The following is a 19,349-nucleotide window of genomic DNA, read 5'->3' as shown; positions in this document are numbered from 1 at the left end:
TTCCCAGGGTTTACCTGAGGCTGAAGAGAGGGGATTATTTAAGCATGTCATCATGCAGGCATTTCCTGAGTCACCCAGTCCCATCTGGTCTTCTGTCATCAGTCCAGGCACAGGTCAGTGCTATGGCCTCCTCATTCCAAGGGAAGGTCACCTTGGAGTCAGTCGGCAGCTCCCTGGGCCTCACTCTGAAGAGCCTGCGGGAGCAGGGAACCCTTCCCCGCTGAGCGGTCTGTCTGTGGCCTCAGGGAGGCTGTCTCCTTTCTGGCAGTAGCAGGGCTTAGAGTAGGGATGCTCTCGGATTCTTCCCAGCAGTAGGAGAGAAAGGACTGTGTGGAGCAGAATACTCCTGTCTGTTCTGGGAGTTTCCAGAGTTAGACCCAAGGTAGGAAGGCAGATGCCTGTCCAGACATCATGGTGCGCATATTTCTCTTGGGGTCTACCAGCTCCTCGGCCTCCCTTTGATTCTCTTCCCTTTCCAGTCCAAATCATCTTTCCTGGGCAGCTTATTCAGGGGGCTGGAGGTAGGGTATGGAGAAGATAGGGTACAGATAGGACAAACTGGCCCAGGCAGTTCCCCTGTTTTTCTTCCTACCCTGAGATTCCCCAGGCCTCAGCTTTTGAGAGTCAAAAATCCAGAATCTGCTTCTTTGTTCTCTGGATTCCTGTGTGTCTTCCCTTCCCTGAGGCCTTAAGCATGGAATGCTTTAGCTGAGGGAATGGAGAAAAGCCAGGGGGTGCCAGGAATCTCCGGGAAGAAGTACAACTGGATTTCAGACTTATTTCTCAGAGAGCATGAGAGGCGCCGATTAACCTCCTTGTGTCTGGACCACGGTGCATTTGCTCATTCATTTACTCATCTAGCTTTTATTGAATGCTTTCTGGGCACCAGCTATGCTTAGGGAATATGAGAGGTGAAGAGAAAACTTCCCTTTTACCTTCTGAAGTTTTGCTGAAAATCAACTGACAAAAGACAGATTAGTAGGAGTAAAGACATACAAAATATATTCGAACGTATGTAACGTGGGGAATCGCAGGAGAATGATTACCCAATAACCCAGTGTGGTACAGAAGCTTACATATTGATACATTTTTCATGGGGACAGGGGAGAAGGGGACCCACACTGGAGGAGACGGGTGGACATTAGGGAAGGTGAAGGGCAGAGCTACACAGGAACAAAGGTTGTCTTATTATGCAGATAATGTCCCCCAGGTAATCTCTTGGAGCTGCTCTCAGAAGAATAGCTGAAAAGTCTGTCTGGGCTGGTGATGACTCCCACTCTCTTCTCTGGTCATTGTTCTTTCCTGGTTATTTGATGAGATTTCTAGGGCAGGAGTTTAAGACAATTACATTTCTTTTGGAGGAAAAAAAAAAAAAAAGCTCTCTTGGTCAGATGAGGATATTCCAAAGAGAGTCCCTCCCTGCACTTAGGATAAGAGGGGGAACAAGACTAAGCTAGAGGAACCTTGATTCTGAGGCAGCTTCTAAGGTCTTTCAGCATGTCAAAGCTCCAGTCTTTGGGATATCATTCTTTGAGTCCCAACAGAATGTTGGTGGAATGGAGAAATGTGCAAATTGAGGGACACTGAGATCAGACAGCCTGGCTCTCCCCTGAGGCCTCTGTCTACTGAGGGGGCTCTTTTGGGTGTTGGCCCTGCTGAGAAGGAGTTGGACTTGGCCTGCCAAATCAGACAGGAAAGTGCCAGCGCCACCTCGCAGCCCACCTTCAGGAGACCTGACCAGCTCAACCTGCTCACGAAACCAGGTGAGAGTCAAGGAGCAGTCGCGTAACAACAGAAGATGGCTTTTCCAGCCTCACCATCTGCCTGATGAAGGGACAAAATTGGTATTCTTCACTCCAGGGCTGACTCCCACGTATTCTAAGGTCCTGAGATTCCAGGAAATTAGAGGGAAAAAGTGTTTGATTACTCCGGAGTGCCGTCTGCCCCTCCTTAATGTTTCCCTGTCTCCTCCCTCCCCTCCCTACTCATAATCACCTCATGTGCAGCTCTTCTGAGAGGATCTGCATTGGGCCAGGTCTGCTACAGCTGGTCACATCTGCCACCCAGGTGTTTGACTTTGAAGTGAGTATCTCCCTGGCCAGAGGGAACCAAGCCCAGTGGCTTGCTTTGCCAGGCTGTGTTACTGCATGAGCAGACTCATAAGTGCATGGTCTTCCCTTGGCTGTTCCTGGTGTAGCCATCCTTTCCATGTTCAATGAGTTGGAGATTCCAGGAAAAGAAAGTGATGGTCTTATTGACCCACCACCAAGGGGACAATTTTGCTGTGGCAGGCTACCCCCAGAATAATCACCAGTTTTTGTTTTAACCTTCCTGTCTTTGTCTTTTAAAGGCCAGGAAGTTCAGCTTCCTAACTTGCATGGGCCACATGGTCTTAACGTTCTCAGCCTCTTCAAACTCATTACCAACCTAGAATTTTGTGCATGGCCAAAAATGCCTTCTCCACCCTCCCCGTTCAACTGGTCTTAGGCTGTCATAAATTCCTGCTCATCCTACAGACCCTGTCTCTTTAGTGGAGAGTTCTTTAACTCTACCTCCAGTTTAGGTAATTAGTTCTCAGAGTAATCTTAAGGTAATAGCCTAACCACGTAAGCAAATCAGTCATCATTACCTAGGGGAAGACAGAACGAATTTGAATATTTAGATGCATTAATTGGTACAAATATTCTAGAGTGTTTAGGTAGTAAATGACTTACCCTGATACCTCCAGTTTGCATTTTATCTGACAGAAAAGAACACCAGGAGCACACTACATCTTACAGTTATGGAAACCTCTTTGCCTTTGCTGTATAGGTTGAAAACAGGGGTGAAAGTAACTTCTTAGTAGGAGACTTGAGGCCCATAACTTTCTTCTATGACCCTTGCTCTTCTCCAATATCAAGTTTGCAGGGTGTTATTAGGATTAGCAATAAAGTTTTTTAAGCTTCTAGCAGATACCTGGCACATACTAGAGGGCTTCATAAATGGGATTAATTATTATTATTACTACTGCTATTATTACTATGTGATATTCCTATGAATCAAGTTATAAAATAATTTTCTATTTTTTTTTTTTTTTTAGAGACAGGGTTTCTATCCCCCAGGCTGGAATTCAGTGGCACAATCATAGCTCAATGCAGCCTCAAACTCCTGGACTCAGGTGTTCTTCCTACGGAACTTAGACTGTAGGTGTACGCCACTGCACCCAGCTAATTTTAAAAAATTTTTTGTAGAGATGTGGTCTCCCTCTGTTGCTCAGGCTGGTCTTGAACTCCTAACTTCAAACAATCCTCCCATCTCAGCCTCCTAAAGTGCTGGGATTACAGGTGTGAACTACCACATCCAACCATAAAATGATTTTCATCATGGAATAAGTCTTAGGTAATTTGGAGACGTATCTGGTGAGCAGAGAAGTATGCTTCATTAAATAATTTATTTGGAAGCAAAATCATGTTCAAATTTATCAAACTAATATGACAGAGCCTTGAGATCTGGTGTGTGTGTTAGGAAGGGCTGGTGGGGAAGTGCTGTATCTGGCCAGATTCAGATGCAACTCATGGGTCTTTGGCAAACTCAGGGGTTCCAGGCTTCACCCAGTCAGGAGGGGTTAGAAACAAGATCATACTTCTCCATCCCTGGCACCCATTGCTCCATGCAAGTCCATCTGTCATCTCTTACCTGGTAGGATGAGCGCTCTTGACCCCTATGCAGTCCCCCAGACACAAACCATGCATCCCAGCAACTTCCCCTGTAGATTTTCCCAAAGCACAAATCTGTTTGTGTCTCACATCCTTCCCTCCCTTGCTGAGAACCTTTTCATTGCTCTCTCTTGCTCTTGGGACAGAGTCCAAGCCACATGGATGGCAGAGGTAGATCTCTGGAGAGAGCAAACTCCCTGAGAATAATTGATATCTCCATCCACGTCGCATTCAACCACCCCGTGTGTTTCACAAGTGCCTGCCTGCGCTGGGAGCTTCTCCGGGTACAGGGAATACAGCAGTAAACAAAGAGCCTCAACCTCTAGTTGGATGGGGATGAAACACAATAAATAAATAATATAAAATGTCATTTAATGTCAAATATTGATAAATGCCATGAAGAAGCAGGTTTAACTGCTGACAAGAAAACCAGCAGAATATTCCATGTATCGGATGGGTGTGGTGGCTCCAACCTATAATCCCAGCTGCTCGGGAGGCTGAGGCAGGAGGACTGCCTGAGCCCAGGAGTTGGAGGCTGCGGTGAGCGGTGATTGTGCCGCTGCATTCCAGCCTGGGTGACAGAGCAAGACCCTACCTCTATTTTTTTAAAGAATATTTTTAGCTCAAAGTCAGTTTATTCCCTATAGCAGTAAGGGAGAATACAACCTTGATAGTCGTAGAAGTGTCTCAGAAAGGGGAAGCCAGGTGGATATTTACAGCATTTTAGAGTCTGACTGGGCAGGTCTTCCAACGTGGGGATCTGGTTGGGATTGGGACCTCTCCCGAGTAAAGCAATAGTTACTATCTTTCTGGGCAAGGATTTTCTAGAACTAATAGCAAAGTCATGAAAGTCATGTTGATGGAGGTGGCTTTGGTCCCCAGTCCTAACAGTTAAGCTGCAGGATGCAAACTGTCTCAATTCTCTCAGGGCTAAGTACGCAACAGAGATCACCCCAGGTCATTGCCTGTGGATGTTCTGTATGAGCCCCAGCCTGGAGTTGCCAGATTTAGTAAACCAAAAATATTTTATCTGTCTGGCATGGTGGCTCACACTTGTAATCTCAGCACTTTGGGAGGCCAAGGTGGGAGGATTGCTTGAACCCACGAGTTAGAGACCTGCCTGGGCAACATGGCAAAACCCTGTCTCTACAAAAAACACAAAAATTAATGAGGCATGGTGGACATGCCTGTAGTCCTAGCTACTCAGGAGACTATGGTGGGATAATCGCCTGAGCCTGGGAGGTCGAGGCTGCAGTGAGCCATGATCACGCCACTGCACTCCAGCCTGGGCAACAGAGCAAGATCTTGCATCAACAACAAAAAAAAGCCTTTATCTGGCAATCCTATTAGAATGCTGTCAGTTTTTCAAATGAACTGTCTATATATTGAGTCTTGTGTTTCACAAGGTACTAGTTGGGCCAAGCTGAGCTCTGCAGTTCCCTGGAGACTGTGACCCTGGAGGGTGGTGTTCAGTTCACCACAGTTCCCTCTCAGCTCTGGAGGGAATTTGAGTTTGGGAGCTCCACAGGGGACTCAGGTCCCTCCAGGGAGCTGGGTGTGCTTGGACAAGTTCTTCCTCATCTCCGTGCCGTGTAACATGAACCTGACAATCAGAGGGTTTGCAGGCATCCCTCCAGCTCTGTGGACTGCCCACGTGGAGATTTTAGTGCTATTTTATATTAAATACAGTCATAAACATCCAACTCAGAGATGTTTGGCAACTGTATGTGGCTGTTCTATTATTGGTTTGGAAATGTTTAGAAACTTGACCCCCAATTTTGTTATGGTCTCTTTGGTAACTGTTATTAGGTGGTGACCTAATAAGAAATTATTAACTAGGGAGCTATAACTTGGAAGCTTATAATTTTTTAAAGGACATTGATTTGTGCAGCCCTGATTAAAATACAATGAAGCCTGAGGCTTAAATGTTTTGTTCTGAAAGGTTGAAAGGGTGGGAATTGACTCTAAAAATGTATTGGCTTGAACATTTTATTGAAATAATATTATTTGAAGAGCTTTGTGAGCATAAAATGATCTGACAAAAACTATTTGATGCTAGCTCCGGCAGCCTGGGAAAGCTGAGGGAATATAGGTTTCTTCAGATGAAGTCTGGAAAAATGCTTCCAGATTACCTCAGGGGTGAAAAGAAAATTATTATTCCATTCCACAACCCTGCTAATTCTTTTCAACATCAATCCAGTCAAGTAATTAGAATCCAAATGGAGGAAACATTTATAATTGTCATTTACTCTACTTACCAAAGGTGACTGTTTTGAGAAGCTCTGACAGGACAGAAAAAAAAAAATAAGTGATTATGAAAGAAATGTGTGGCCAAATGGATCAGGCCTTCCTACACACATTCCCAGAAGCCAGTCACAGGCAGCAGGTAGGGATGGTTACAGATTAAAATAGGCCTCCTCAGCAAAGAAAATCTTCTGCTATAGCCTTGTCCATGGAGTGATAATGTGAGCTATTTCTCCTCCCTCTCTGTCACCACAGACATATATCATGGAGCTCTTTGTTATTTAAAAGCATGTATAAGAAAGATTACCAACCCCCCATACTACAGGAAATACTTCAGAAGTGAAACATGCAATCTTTTAGGGGTTACATTTAAAATACCTCCTCCCCTTTTATCATTATATTTCTTCACTTAGACTAGGCTAAAATATGAGGTGTTTCTGCTGCCATGAGAATTTTTTTTTTCTAATTTCTGAAATAATACCATAGCTTGGAGATTAATGTTCAGGCTTTACCAAGATTATAACAAATGCATATTGCTTTGATCTAAATATTTCTCCAAAGGTTGTTGCTGATCATTCTCCCTTGCCTATAATATTCTAAGAAAGCTTTTGAATTTACCAGCCTGATCCCGAGGGGGACAAGAGTGCAGCTGCCTTCCCTTCCTTCCCCCTCATCTTCCCGAGGATACTCTGTTCTCAGTTTTGCCCAAATTAGTCCCAGGATTTCAGTTGTCTTTTTTGTCCAACATTCCATCATGCAATTCATTAACATCTTCACATGAAATATTTAACAGATGAGTTATGTCCTAATTCACATTGCAGTTTTAAATTGTTATTCATGTGGTAAGTCATTTATCTTGGACACCAACAGACCTCTGGAGTGGGCTCACATTTGATGTAAAGAAGGTTGGAGTTATTTTCCTTGATGCTCCAGAACAGTGATCTTATTCCAAACCCTGGGTTAATAGTGAAATATTCCCAAAAAATGACATTCAGATTCATTGTTAGTTCTACTCGCAATTAACTATTTTGAAAACAAACAGAAGAAAACATTTAAACAAACGTGGCTTGGGTAATGGCTATTACAGTTGACCGTTAATTAAGACAAGTTGGAATCCAAACGTGCCAGGCCTTGTTACTATCACTGCTAGCAATCTTTGCCATGGTGCACAAAGAAATAAAAATTCAGAGACTGTCAAAGTGGGGGTGACACTGGTTAAGAGATGTTAACCAAGCTGTATAAAAATACCCAGTGCCCTGATTAAGAAATATGACCACCTAGAAGGCTGATGATCTGGATGAGCATTTATTTGTATAATTTGGGTTTTGGGAAAAGTCACTTGACTCCTAAGAGATGAAATACATGGGAAATCCTTAGCAGGTATTTTATTTATTATTAACTTATTGTAGTTGTATTTCCTCTAATGAAGCTACAATTTTCTACTATATTCCTGCCCATGGAATCTGTTGGAAGAAAATATCCTGTTTGTAGAACAAGGCAATGCAAGGCAGCTCTTGAATCTGTTTCTCTGCCTGGACATCACAATGAAATAATTGTCCACATTTGCAATTGTCCAGCAGTAGCCAGGTCATTGAGAAGTTTTGTGGGCAGGTGGTCTGACTGATGTGCACAGGAAGCTGATGGCACCAGTATCATGGACAGCAGTCTTCTTGAGTTCTGTACCCTGACCTTTCTAACCTTGTCCTGAGTATGCATGAATGATCACAATTTCAGAAGGGGTGAGTGACAGGGCATCTTCTTCTGTTTTCATTTGCTTTTAACAGAGTGGTAGAAACAGGGTAACTTGTAAAGAAAAGGAATTCACTTCTTAAAGCCTCTTCTCAGAGGCTGAGAAGTCCAAGTTCAAGGGGCCCCCCGTGGTGAGGGCCTCGCTGGTGGGGGCTCTGCAGAGTCCCAGAGAGGCACAGGGCATCGCATGGTGAGGGGACTGAGTGTGCTCACTCAGGTCTCTCTCCCTCTTCCTGTAAAGCCACCAGTCCCACTCTCATAATAACTCATTAATCCATCAACCCATTAATCTATTAATAGATTAATCCTTTCATGAGGGCAGAGTCCTCAGGACCCAATCACCTCTTAAAGGTGCCACCTCTTAATACTGCTGCATTAGGGGTCAAATTTCAACATGAGTTTCAGGGAGGACCAACATTCAAACCATAGCACAGGTTTTGAATGGTGGAGCACACCTTTCCTTAATCCTGAAGGAAAAAGATTCATTCTCTAAGAGCCTGCTTGGCTGATAGCATGACTTTGTAATGCATTTACTCACTGATATAACACTCTAAGGAATATTCCTAGTAGTGGACAGTTTGCCTTCGTCATAGGTGAATTTTCTGCTCACTCTCAACATAATTGGCATGAACGATATATTAGCCATGAAACACAAGAATAAAGAATAAAAGCTCTAGGAGCAAATCACAACATGAATGATGACAATGCTATCAACTAGTTAGAGCGTTTTAATATCCATGATTTTATTTACTCTCATTGATTTTTGTCCCACAAAAATTCTGTTCAGAAGCTAGAGCCGGTACAACTCTATTGGTGGAGACAGAGAAGTAAAGTGACATACCCAAGGGGACACAGCAGTGGTCTTAAAAATGGGATTTTCAATCAATTCTCCCAGCAAAACAATTCCTGATTGGAGTTCACTGATGGTGGCAGGATTGTTTTTCTGCCTTTTGGATGAGCTCTCTGTATGTATGTGAATATATTGTATGGACTGGAGGGCTGGACAAATGGAAATAGGGGTGTTTGGGTGAGCTTGTGTGCCAGGTATAGTGAGCACTATTTTACAAACCGGATCTGTGCCCCTCCAGTATGTTGCAAGTTGAGGCCAACCCCAGGGAAAATTATTTCTAAATGAATACAATATGAAAAAAGTTGTTTTATTTCTAATTTTATATGTAACATTGTTATTTCGTGAGTTTCAGATTACACTTGAATGCATGTCTATTAACATGATATGAGATGCATGCATGATTTCATCTTGAATGCATTAAACATAATAGCACTGCAAATGTAATTTGTAGTCTCAAGTTTTATAAAGCAAAATAAATAAATCTTGAGGGTGGTTGTTGCATTGATTTCTTTAGGGTTCATTCAAACTCATTACCAACTTCCCCTTGCAAGTCCAGGTTGTCTCATGCTGGCAGTCCTGTTTGCTCTAAACCCCCCATACCTAAGTCATCTCATTTCTTCTACCTCTGGGGAGTGGTTGTATGGACAGGTTTGTGGAGAACTGTACCTTCCATCCTTAAGGAGTGCTAGGGTCCAGTTCTTTTCTATGGTTCCTTCTAGGATCACTGGTCATCTTCCAATAGAAGTCTCTGCAATGATGGAAATGTTCTAGATCTGCATGGTCCAGTACCGTAGCCTCTAGCCCCCTGTTGCTGTTGAGCACTTGATATCTAACTAGTGTAACTAAGGGACTGAATTATGACTGTTATTTAATTTTAGTTAATTTTTATTTAAATAGTCACATGTAACTAATGGCCACCAATTTGGACAGCACAGGATCAGAGCATTCTAGCCTGTCCCTAGATTCAAATATGCTGATCACTGGCATTCTGCAAATCAAATGGTCTATGTGTTTTGGAGCTTGGATGATGCCCTGCGTTCATTTCTGTCAGCTCTGGGGATGCTGAAGTGTGAATCTCTCTTCGGTGATTTGACTGCTCTCCCCAGGCCTCTACCCCTGGCGGTTGTGTCTCTCACATCTTTTTCTCAATACACCTATCACCCAGCATATACTGGGTTTCTGATAAACATGGGAGAAAGGACTGGAAGAAGGGAGGGTAAAAGTAGATAGGAAGGAAGTTAAACAGTTGGGAAAAGAGGAAGTCTGGAAGGAAGATACTTTATTGAAGTTTCGATATCTGTAGTCAAGCCTTCTTAGAGTGTTGACAGGAGTTATGAGAACAGTCAAATGGATAGTTCAAAAGAGACGTCAGTGCTTCAGATGCCTGAATATTTCATATGAAAAGATTCTGGGCTCTTTAAGATGACAATTCTTATAACAATAATTTTGCTGTTTTGTTGATTTCCAAAGACCTTCCCAGCATCTTGGGGTCACTGTCCTAGGAGGCTTACCCCATACTGGCACACTGGGAAGGATCCTATGGGATAATATTTTCTGGATTGCTTGTGTTCCTGGGTGGTGCGTAAGATATCAACAGATGCAGTTGTGTAAAGGGACTTTGTCTCTATCTATGTGATGAAGATTCCCAGCAGGGAGGGAGCCCTGGGGCATCTGTAATCAAATTGAAGGAGCACTGTGACCTCCAGGGAAATATGTTGATGATTTTCTGGACTGTCTAAAACATTACAAACCCCGGGAATAGTGATTTTATTTTCTGTAACTCTCCTTGGGACTTGAGTTTCACAAAAGCATTTGCTGTCTTTGTTTTCCTTATTAAATTAGCAAGGATGACTTAAATCAATATACTGTTACGGCTTGAAATGTTGCTGAAAGAACAAAATAGATGGGCTTGACAAATGGCTCAGGTTCCATTTAGGTTATGTGGGAGCTGAAGGCAGAGAGTGGGATTCGCTGAAGTAGTCGTGTTTTCTCTGATAAAGGTTGAAAAAGAAAAATGTGGACCAAAACAAAGGAAAATAGTGAAAGAAAGCTACACTTCTGTTTGTGGCAGGTGATACTTGTTTTTCTAAATACAGCTGGCCATAGGATTCCCTTAAGTATTTTTGTTGATTTGCATGTTTGTTGGGGGAGAGGGGTATTCTTATTTTTTTGTTGCCTTGTTTTTTGCACTTTAAATCATTTTCACACTTAAGAAATAATTAGCTCAATCCCATTACTCTCGATGCCTTACACTCATTCTCCCATTTCCCATTTTACAGACCCTTTCCCTAGCACTTCCTCTGCAAGCTTTCAGAGTGGACTTTCTAAAAATATAAAACCTGGTCCTGCCACTTCTATACTAAAGACCTTCAATGGCACCAACAGCAGATGTCAGAATACTTTTTCTGTAAAGGACCAATAGTAAATAACTGAGGTTTTGTGGGCCATGCAGTCTCAGTTAAAACTACTCAGCTCTGCCATTGGAGTCATAGACAGTATGCAAACCAATTAGTGTGACTGTGCTGCAAGAAAACTTTATTTACAAAGAGAGGCTGGATTTGCCCATTGGACCAGTCTCTGGCCTACAAGATACTCTTGAAGCTTTGGCCTGACATTCAAGACCTTTTGCCATTTGACCTCAGCCTGAGCAACTGGGTCCCCGTTCCCATTCTTCTCAAGCCTCCAAACAAATGATGGTCTTTAAAAAGGTTCTCTCCCTTTCCCTCCCTTCCTGTTTCCTCCATTTGGATTGCCATCTTCCCACTGTTCTGTGAGTGGGCTCTCCATGCCTCACCTTACACAAAGCTCTCACCAGTGCCCCCAGGCCAAGTCAGCCCCATTCTTTGCATGCTCCAGTTCTTTATGCCTCTACTGTAGCTTTTACAATGGATCTACTCCTCAACTGGACGTGGAGGGAGCTTAGTACCCAGTGTAGAGCTTAGTACCCACTGAACAAATGGTCGTGAAGTTGATCCATCAATGAAATTGTGAATCTCTTAATCATAGGAGAGTATGTTAACTTATGGGTAAAAGAAAACACTGCAAACCCCAGATATGCCACAGGAAGCCAGGGGCCAGTGTTACTGGAAAGGGGATGAGGTCAGCCAGCAGGAGCACAGCTAGGTCAAAACTAGCAGAACAATTGCACTCGGGACTATCCAGGAGCCTTTGGGCAACAACTTCATGGCACAGGCAGGGGTGTGAGTGAGGAGGGAGGGAAGCAGTGTCTAGTTCAGGGCATCAGGACCAGGACGAGGATGCAGCCTGCTGGAGAGGGATCAGAGAGAAGCAGCCTGCATGATTAATGGGATGGAGGGACTGACTCATGAGGAAAGATGGAAGCGCCCCAAGGAGCTGGGGTAGAGGAATGACAGGGGCAGATGAGAGCAGGCTGCAAGTATGTGAGATGGATAAACACCCAGAGGGGAGCAGCTGGCTTCATCAGGGAGGTGAAGATGAGGGCTCAACCAGAGAACAGGGGTGGGTGTCTCCGAAAGGGCATCAGGAGACTCATGGAAGCTCAAGAGATGACAGGTGGGCCCGGGACAGCTCTGGGCTGTTGGAGGGAGAAGCACCATGGAAAGGCTACCCTGGAGTGACTCTTCCATGCAGTCCTGATGCTCTACCCTGTAAGGCTTGCAGCTTGCCCTTGGCTCTGAGACGTGGCCTTAGCCTTACTCTCTGCCTGACAGCCTGGCGGGGGCTGGCCGGGGAGCACTGTGGGAGGGGAGCTGTAAAGAGGCACACAGAGGAGGACACATGAACTCATTTCCCACCCTCCTCTTAGATACCAGTTATTGGTTGTCACAACAATTTCGAGGCCTCTCCTCTGAAGTCAGTTTTCAGCCAGCCCCTGCCTGTTTTTGGTGAAACCGGAGATACTTGTTCCAAGCCCAGCACTCACCCCCGCCTGCGAGTGCATCTGATCAGAATTCAGCCCGGACCCTGTTTCGCATCCTGCACCCTGGCCTGTCAGGCATTTGGAAGTTGAGATTTATTTGAAATGCAGTCAACCGCCATCAGACTGAAGATCAGCTTCCTTCAGGCATTCTCTGAAACATCCTCCAATGCCGGGAAGAACAGCTTGTATTGTGTAGTCTGGCCAAGCGGCCTACGTCACAGTAGATCCCCAACAGCTGATTTACTAAAGCCATCCTCCACATTGGCTGTGTGTGAGAATCATCTGGGACACTTATAAAACGTACCCAAGCTAGCCACATAGCTCACACCTGTAATCCCAGCACTTTGGGAGTTTGAGGCAGGCAGGTCACTTGAGCCCAGGAGTTAGAGATCAGCCTGGCTAACATGGTGAAACTTCATCTCTACAAAAAATACAAAAATTAGCCAGGTGTGGTGGTGCACACCTGTAATCCCAGCTACTCGGGAGGCTGAGTCATGAGAATCACTTGAATCCAGGAAGCAGAGGTTCATCTTATTTTTCTCCATGAAAACGGAGAAAAATTTTCTCAGCAGTGAGCTGAGATCACATCACTGCACTCTAGCCTGGACAACAGAGTGAGACTCTGTCTCAAACAAACAAACAAACAATTCACACAGCTGTTACTCTTCTATATTTCTCTCTAACTGCTGACTATAATATCACTTGAAAGTTTTTTAAAAAGCAAGCATATACTAATGGGTCATCTGTGTAGTCAGCATCTTGCTGGGGGCAGGGGTCCAGCAGGGAGCAAGAACAGGTCCTCATTCTTGGGGAAGTTGTGGTCCAGAGAATGAAGGACACTAAGGGCAGAGCAGCATGATCCTGGGGCACCGACATGGTGCATTTCAGAGGCTTTTCACATTCTGCACGTTGCAGCCATGCACTGCTCTAGTCTTTATCCTAGAGTCTGAAATTCCAAGTCCAAACACAGATGGCAAATCTTTCCCAAGGTACACACCCAGTTAACCTTTACTCTCAGGGCTTGCTTCAACAATTTCTTTAGGAAGTAGAAATGCCCTTGATAGTTATCAGGGTAACAACAGCCCAAAATCTTTATGAATCTCCAAGTTCCTGAAGCCAGCACAACTATGATTACCCAAATGGGAGGTTCAATATAGTGGCACGCAAAATGTTAAGAGTATTTAAGTGATTTTTTTTCTTACAATTGTGTATTTCTTTTGATGGGTGTTCCAGTGTTATTTAGGTTGAATTACTGTAGATCTTTAAGCAAAAGGAAGAAATGTGGAAGGATAGATAAGAGTATTGGTGGTATGCAGATATGGCAAAAATTGGGAGGTTGTGTGCAGCGGACTAAAGTTTACAAAACTGCGCTGGGGTAAATGATGTGCTCCAGGGAATTCAGTATTTCCTGTAGTCTCGTTCTGCCGAACGCCTCTCAAGTTTTCCCACCATCTGAGGAGCATTTTGCCCTTTTACCATTTTACCTCCTGAGATGGTTTAAAGTCTTTCAAGTGGTTTGGGCTTCATGAAGAAAAATAAAATGAACTTCCTCATGTTATAGTTTTGAGGTTCCACTAAATTTCACTTCCCTAAGTTCCAAGTCACATTCTTAACCTCTTCTCTTTTTGGCTGTTTCTGTCACTAGAACTAGCATTCGCGGTTGCTTTAGGAAGCTTTTCACAGACAAAAAAAAATTACATAATTTTACCAGAGTTCCATGGGAGAGAAGAACCTTGAGATGTGGACTCTAGGAGGCCAGTTAAACTAAGTCACGTTATAGTAAAGTGACTCACTTCTGAATACCAGCCTCATGACAGGTGCTTTTCAAATGTTACGTCTCAAAAATACATGCAGAGTACACATTTTAGACGTGCAAGTTCAAACAGTAATAGCTGATACAGGAACTGACGCAATAGTGATCTTTTGAATTTTTTTTCTTTCCTCTTCTCAGTTTGTGTTGGGGTGGGGATGGGGCAGGGGTGCAAGTATATGAATTTTAGAAACGCCAAAGTAACATGTCTCCATAGAGCCATCTACACTGTGCTATTTGTTTTGTGTCGAGAATTCTATGAGTGCAGGTAAACTTGAGAATTCTTTACCTGAGAGATAAAATGTTTTAGTTGTATGCTTCACTGTACATTTGATTTTATATGCTTTTATCAGCTTCTTGCCATGATGGATAATTTTCAACGATAATCTTAAATAATTGTGTAAAGGGATCACTAATGCCTTGTTTTATTTATAACTTGTCCCAGCTGTAGGCATTCAGATGAAACTTGAATTTTTCCAAAGGAAGTTCTGGACTGCCAGCAGACAGGTAAGTTATAATCGGCATCTTGAAGCATTAGCGGCACTGTTATTATACAGGTGTTCACATTTGGGTACCTGGAGCCTAAAAGTGCCAGATTTCCGATGAATGTTTGTAAAATGAACTGTCGGCTGCTCAGATTACCTTTCATTTCGCTGCAAAGTAAAGGGCTGTCAGCATGTTAGACACCACATGCTGAGCAGAGCAGGGAATTTGCTCCTAGGAACAGTTTTAATTGTGGGATCAAGATAGTGACCTTCCAAAGGAGTTTTTCTTTTAAGTATTGGGGCCTTTTGTGTGATTTTCATACTGACTTTCTCCTAATCGCATGGTCGTGCCTGGTTACTTGTGAATCTCATTATCAAAATTGTGAAACCCTTTACATAACTAGTTTCTCCAAAACATATATCTGACTTCTTTGTTCACAGGGTCTACCTTGGAGAACCTGGGAACATTTTTTTCTTTTTGCTGTGCTCTCTGTGCTAAGTCATCTCGGTGGTATTTGTTGTAATTTGGTAGAAAGGGCCACTGATAAGTTGCTTCCATCTGCCCAAAAATAAATGTTAGAATCGTTTATCATCCCTTAAATTAAAATACTTTAGGAAACTATAAACTAAGCAGACAGACAGAGTTTTTTAAAAGTCACTGAGAATTAATGAATTTTAAATTAAATAATTGTATAACTGTATTTGTAGTTACCAAAAGATTTGAGATCTTAAAAAGATGTCTTTACTATTTAATGACAACATAAAGTGGATAAAAGAGAGCCAACTCCTCCCTCAATTTTTTTTTTTTTTTTTTTTTTTTTTTTGAGACAGTCTTGCTCTGTTGCCCAGGCTGGAGTGCACTGGTGCAATCTCAGCTCACTGCACCCTCCACCTCCCTGGTTCAAGTGATTCTCCTTCCTCAGCCTCCTGATAGCTGGGATTACAGGCACCTGCCACCACACTAGGGTAGTTTTTGTATGTTTTAGGAGAGACGGGGTTTCACCGTGTTGGCCAGGCTGGTCTCAAACCCCTGACCTCAAGTGATCTGCCCTCCTTAACCTCCCAAAGTGCAGGGATTACAGGTGTGAGCGCCTGCCCCCCCACCAACTGTTTCATCCATCTTTTATTTTACGTTACTCTTTGGAATTGATATTGATTCCAGAGATGGTAGACAAGACACATCATGGAGCATTCCTTTTCAATGAAATTGGGTATTTGAATTCTAGCCCATGACTTGGATAGCTTGTCCTTAAGTAGCTCAGTGGCAGCCACAGCAGACACTGGGATGCCCAAGGAACATAGTAACACATTTCCCTCTGCTTTTTGCCTTCACAGTGTGCCTCCCTGGATGGCAAATGCTCCATCAGCTGCGATGATGAGGTAAGACGGCCTCCTGGTCCTGTTTCTACCCCTGTGGAGAGAAGGTGACAGATGGTGCTTTATGACCGAGGGAATGCCCTTATAAACAGGGCCAGGTTGACACATTGCACTGGGCCAATCTAAAAAAAATAATCATTTGCTTTATTTGCTTTGTTTCTTTTTTGTTGTCATTCCCCACCTCCCAGCAGTTTATGACAGCTGGAAATGTGCTTTAAATGTCTCATGGACGGCACTACTGGAATTTTGACATTTTGTGGGAAATAATACAAACTCCTACTGTTTGAAGCTCACATTACAATTCTCAAACCTTTTTCTACATGCCTTAATCTCTTTCCATCCTTGTAACAACCCGTGAAATAGGTAGGACTTGTTGACCCATCTTGCAGATAAGAAAAACTGAGGATCAGAGAAATTAAGTGACTCAGCTAACTTCATGTAATAAGCAAACAAAAAATCTAGGAGTTAAAAACTTTGAAACTCAGAATTTTTCTTTGTAGCATACTGCTTCTCTCCTACAACTCTTTTCTCCTCTTTTCTTTTCTCTCTTTCTTTCTCCTCTCCTGTCCTCTCTGTCTCTCTCTCTCTGTCTCCTCTTCTCCTCTCCTCTCCTCTCCTCTCCTCCACACCCCTCTCCTCTCCTCCCCTCCCCTTCCCTCCTCTCCCCTCCTCTCCCCTCCCTTCCTCTTCCCTCCCTTCTTCTCCCCTCCCCTCTTCTCTCCTCTCTTCTTTCTCTCTCTGTCTTTTGGGAGGAGGGATTTTAAATCCTACACATGCACAATGGAAGAAGAAACTGTGCCACTACCCAAAGTGCTTCCATCTGCCTTGTGTTTTTGTACCATACCATCCCATACCCTCTGCCCCATGGATCAGGCAGAAACATGGTGGCCTTTTCACTTTCACTTCTCCTGAGGTAGCCTTTCTCTCTCTGCATCAGCGAAACAGCAGTCGATATGTAAACGAGACCTTATAAATAGTCACATATTTATATTCCTTCTGGTTATCACGAGGACTTAAGAAATCCTAACCAAACAATTTCAACCCAGAAAACGTAGATTAGGAAGTAGATTTCAAAAAAGTGGACAAAGGAAAAACAAGTAAGGAAATATAAAAGGAAGTCCAGGATGAAGTTAAAACAAAATGCTAGGTCCCAGAAGATCTGGCTGTTGGTTAGAAAATCATAATTGTTGTATGAGTCACAGTATCAAAAAAAAAAAAAAAAAAAAAAAAAAGGCCAGTCAGCAAAGTTTTCTGCAGAAGCCCAAGTTTTTGTGATCATCAGATCAAAACTAATTTCCCCTTAGGAAAGAACACCCTGTGAAGTTGTATGGTCCACACCCTTTTCAGCAAGTTCAGGGATAATTTTCGTAGGATAGTCAAGTGGGCCTCAAGCCTCTCCCATGTCTTTGAGACATTTATTGTCTTACTGGAATGCTCAGCTCAAGAACAACACAACTCAATAGTAATAGTGATTGATCAGTGTCTTGAGGTCCTATGTTAAGCTCTTCGCTTGCACAGTGGGTACAATTATGAATTCCAATTTTACAGTAAGAGGAGTGAGGATGGTTAGTTGGTTAGTTGACTGATTGTACAGATGGTTGGATGAGTGGCTGATGGCTAGGGCAGTAGCTTGGATGGTTGGTTGGCTCATTGGTTGGTTGGTTAGGTAGTTGGTTGATTGATTGGATAGATAGTTGGATAGTTGGTTAAACAATTTTATAACTAAAGCCAGAGACAGTAATCTTCCCAGAACCCACACTGCCTCAGTGCATCCTCACATAAAAACAAGTAGAAATGGATTTCCACTTAGAGTTGGAAGTATCTAATATATGTTCATTATTCACTGACTGCTTTCACAGATGGTCTAACATGGTGGTTAAAGGCAAAACTATTTACACTGACTAGCTTCAAGTTGTGAGTCTGACGGTAATAAAATAAGTGACCTTGGGCAAGTTTCCAAATCTTTCCATGCCTCAGTTTTCTCAACTATACAATGGGAATAGGAATATCCACCTCACAGAGTAATGGTGAAGAATGAAGAGATAAGATATGAACAATGCATGGTATGACTCCTGGAAATGATAAGCATTCAATGAATGTTGGTTATAAATTTAAAAAAAAAAAACTCTGAAGATGTTTTCTTCCATGTTGTGGTTTCAGGTTGCTGGATTTGAAACCTCAGACAACAATGGTGTATACACTTTGGGCAAGTGACAATTTCCCCTGGGCATAGTGAGCACGGGCTGTGACCTCTTGCTCACTACTAACGATATTCTTTTTAGCTACTGTTGGGATAAACCCCAATTCAAATGTCATTTAAAGGTCCACATGCTTTGAAAATTAAGCCTTGAAGTTGCCCTGATTTCTGAACTTGATCTGATGCTCAAATGTCCTGAGTTTATACTTTGAAGCTGTCATCCATTGTCCTGTTTGACTGTTAAATTTTGGCTCCAGGCAACCAATTGATACTGTTTTAAATAGAAAAGTTAGCCCTGCCTTCTCACCAAGGCCCCTTTCCATTGTTTCAGCAGGCTCTTGCCATGTGTTATTCTCTTTTTTGTAACTTTTAATTAGGCATATGAGACCATATTCCTACTCTCCCCCAACTGCCCTCAAATGATCAGGTCCCCATTAAAAACAGCTGTGGGGGCTCATTAAGTTCAGTGCTTCTGGCTTCTCCATTGCACTTATGACCTGCCCAACTCCCTCAGGCTTATCAGACAGGCTTAGCCTTAGATCCACTCCAGCCCCTTTGTCTCCCCCATCAATGTGCTCTCTGGGCCTTGGCAGGAGTGCCCTGGCTGGTAGGTGGAGCCAGTGTGCCAGATGCTCTGCCGTCTTGTAGAGGTGCATCTTTGGTTGGTCCAGTCAGAACCTGAGCCATGTGACTTGGAGGACCTGGCTATGGGGCTGACTTTTAAGGAGCTCCATTTCACCCAGGGTGAATGTTAACTTCCGAGCCATTGAGGTAACAGTTTACACACTCACTCCTTCCTTCAAGACATCTTTACCAAGCCCTTCTTAGGCACCTGGTGCCTGGCTGAGCACTGGGCAGGCAACCGGAAGCAAAGTCAGAGCTTACTGGTTAGCAGGAGAGAGAAACTTATATGATCATCAACTGTGATAAGTCCTGCAGAGTAAACCGACATGCGGTAGTCAGAGAAGGCTTCTCTGAGGGGGTAACATTTAAGTCAACTGAAGAAGGAGATGACATTGAAGACAATTCCTGAAGCCTGAG

General features: G+C 43.3%; 1 protein-coding gene across 4 annotated transcripts in view; it reads left to right on the top strand.

The window, feature by feature from the left end:
- CACNA2D3 (calcium voltage-gated channel auxiliary subunit alpha2delta 3) overlaps positions 1-19,349 on the top strand; it is a 948,786-nt gene that overhangs the window by 835,719 nt on the left and 93,718 nt on the right. For all 4 annotated transcript variants that reach the window (XM_073010036.1, XM_073010035.1, XM_073010037.1 and 1 more), the window contains 2 exons: positions 14,695-14,756; positions 16,070-16,114. In XM_073010036.1, the coding sequence (XP_072866137.1) occupies positions 14,695-14,756; positions 16,070-16,114 (107 nt within the window). The remainder of the gene's footprint in view (positions 1-14,694; positions 14,757-16,069; positions 16,115-19,349) is intronic.

The sequence above is a fragment of the Chlorocebus sabaeus genome, chromosome 22 (genome assembly GCF_047675955.1).
Source record: "Chlorocebus sabaeus isolate Y175 chromosome 22, mChlSab1.0.hap1, whole genome shotgun sequence".
Lineage (NCBI taxonomy): Eukaryota > Metazoa > Chordata > Mammalia > Primates > Cercopithecidae > Chlorocebus > Chlorocebus sabaeus.
This window is presented reverse-complemented; position numbering and strand designations above follow the sequence as displayed.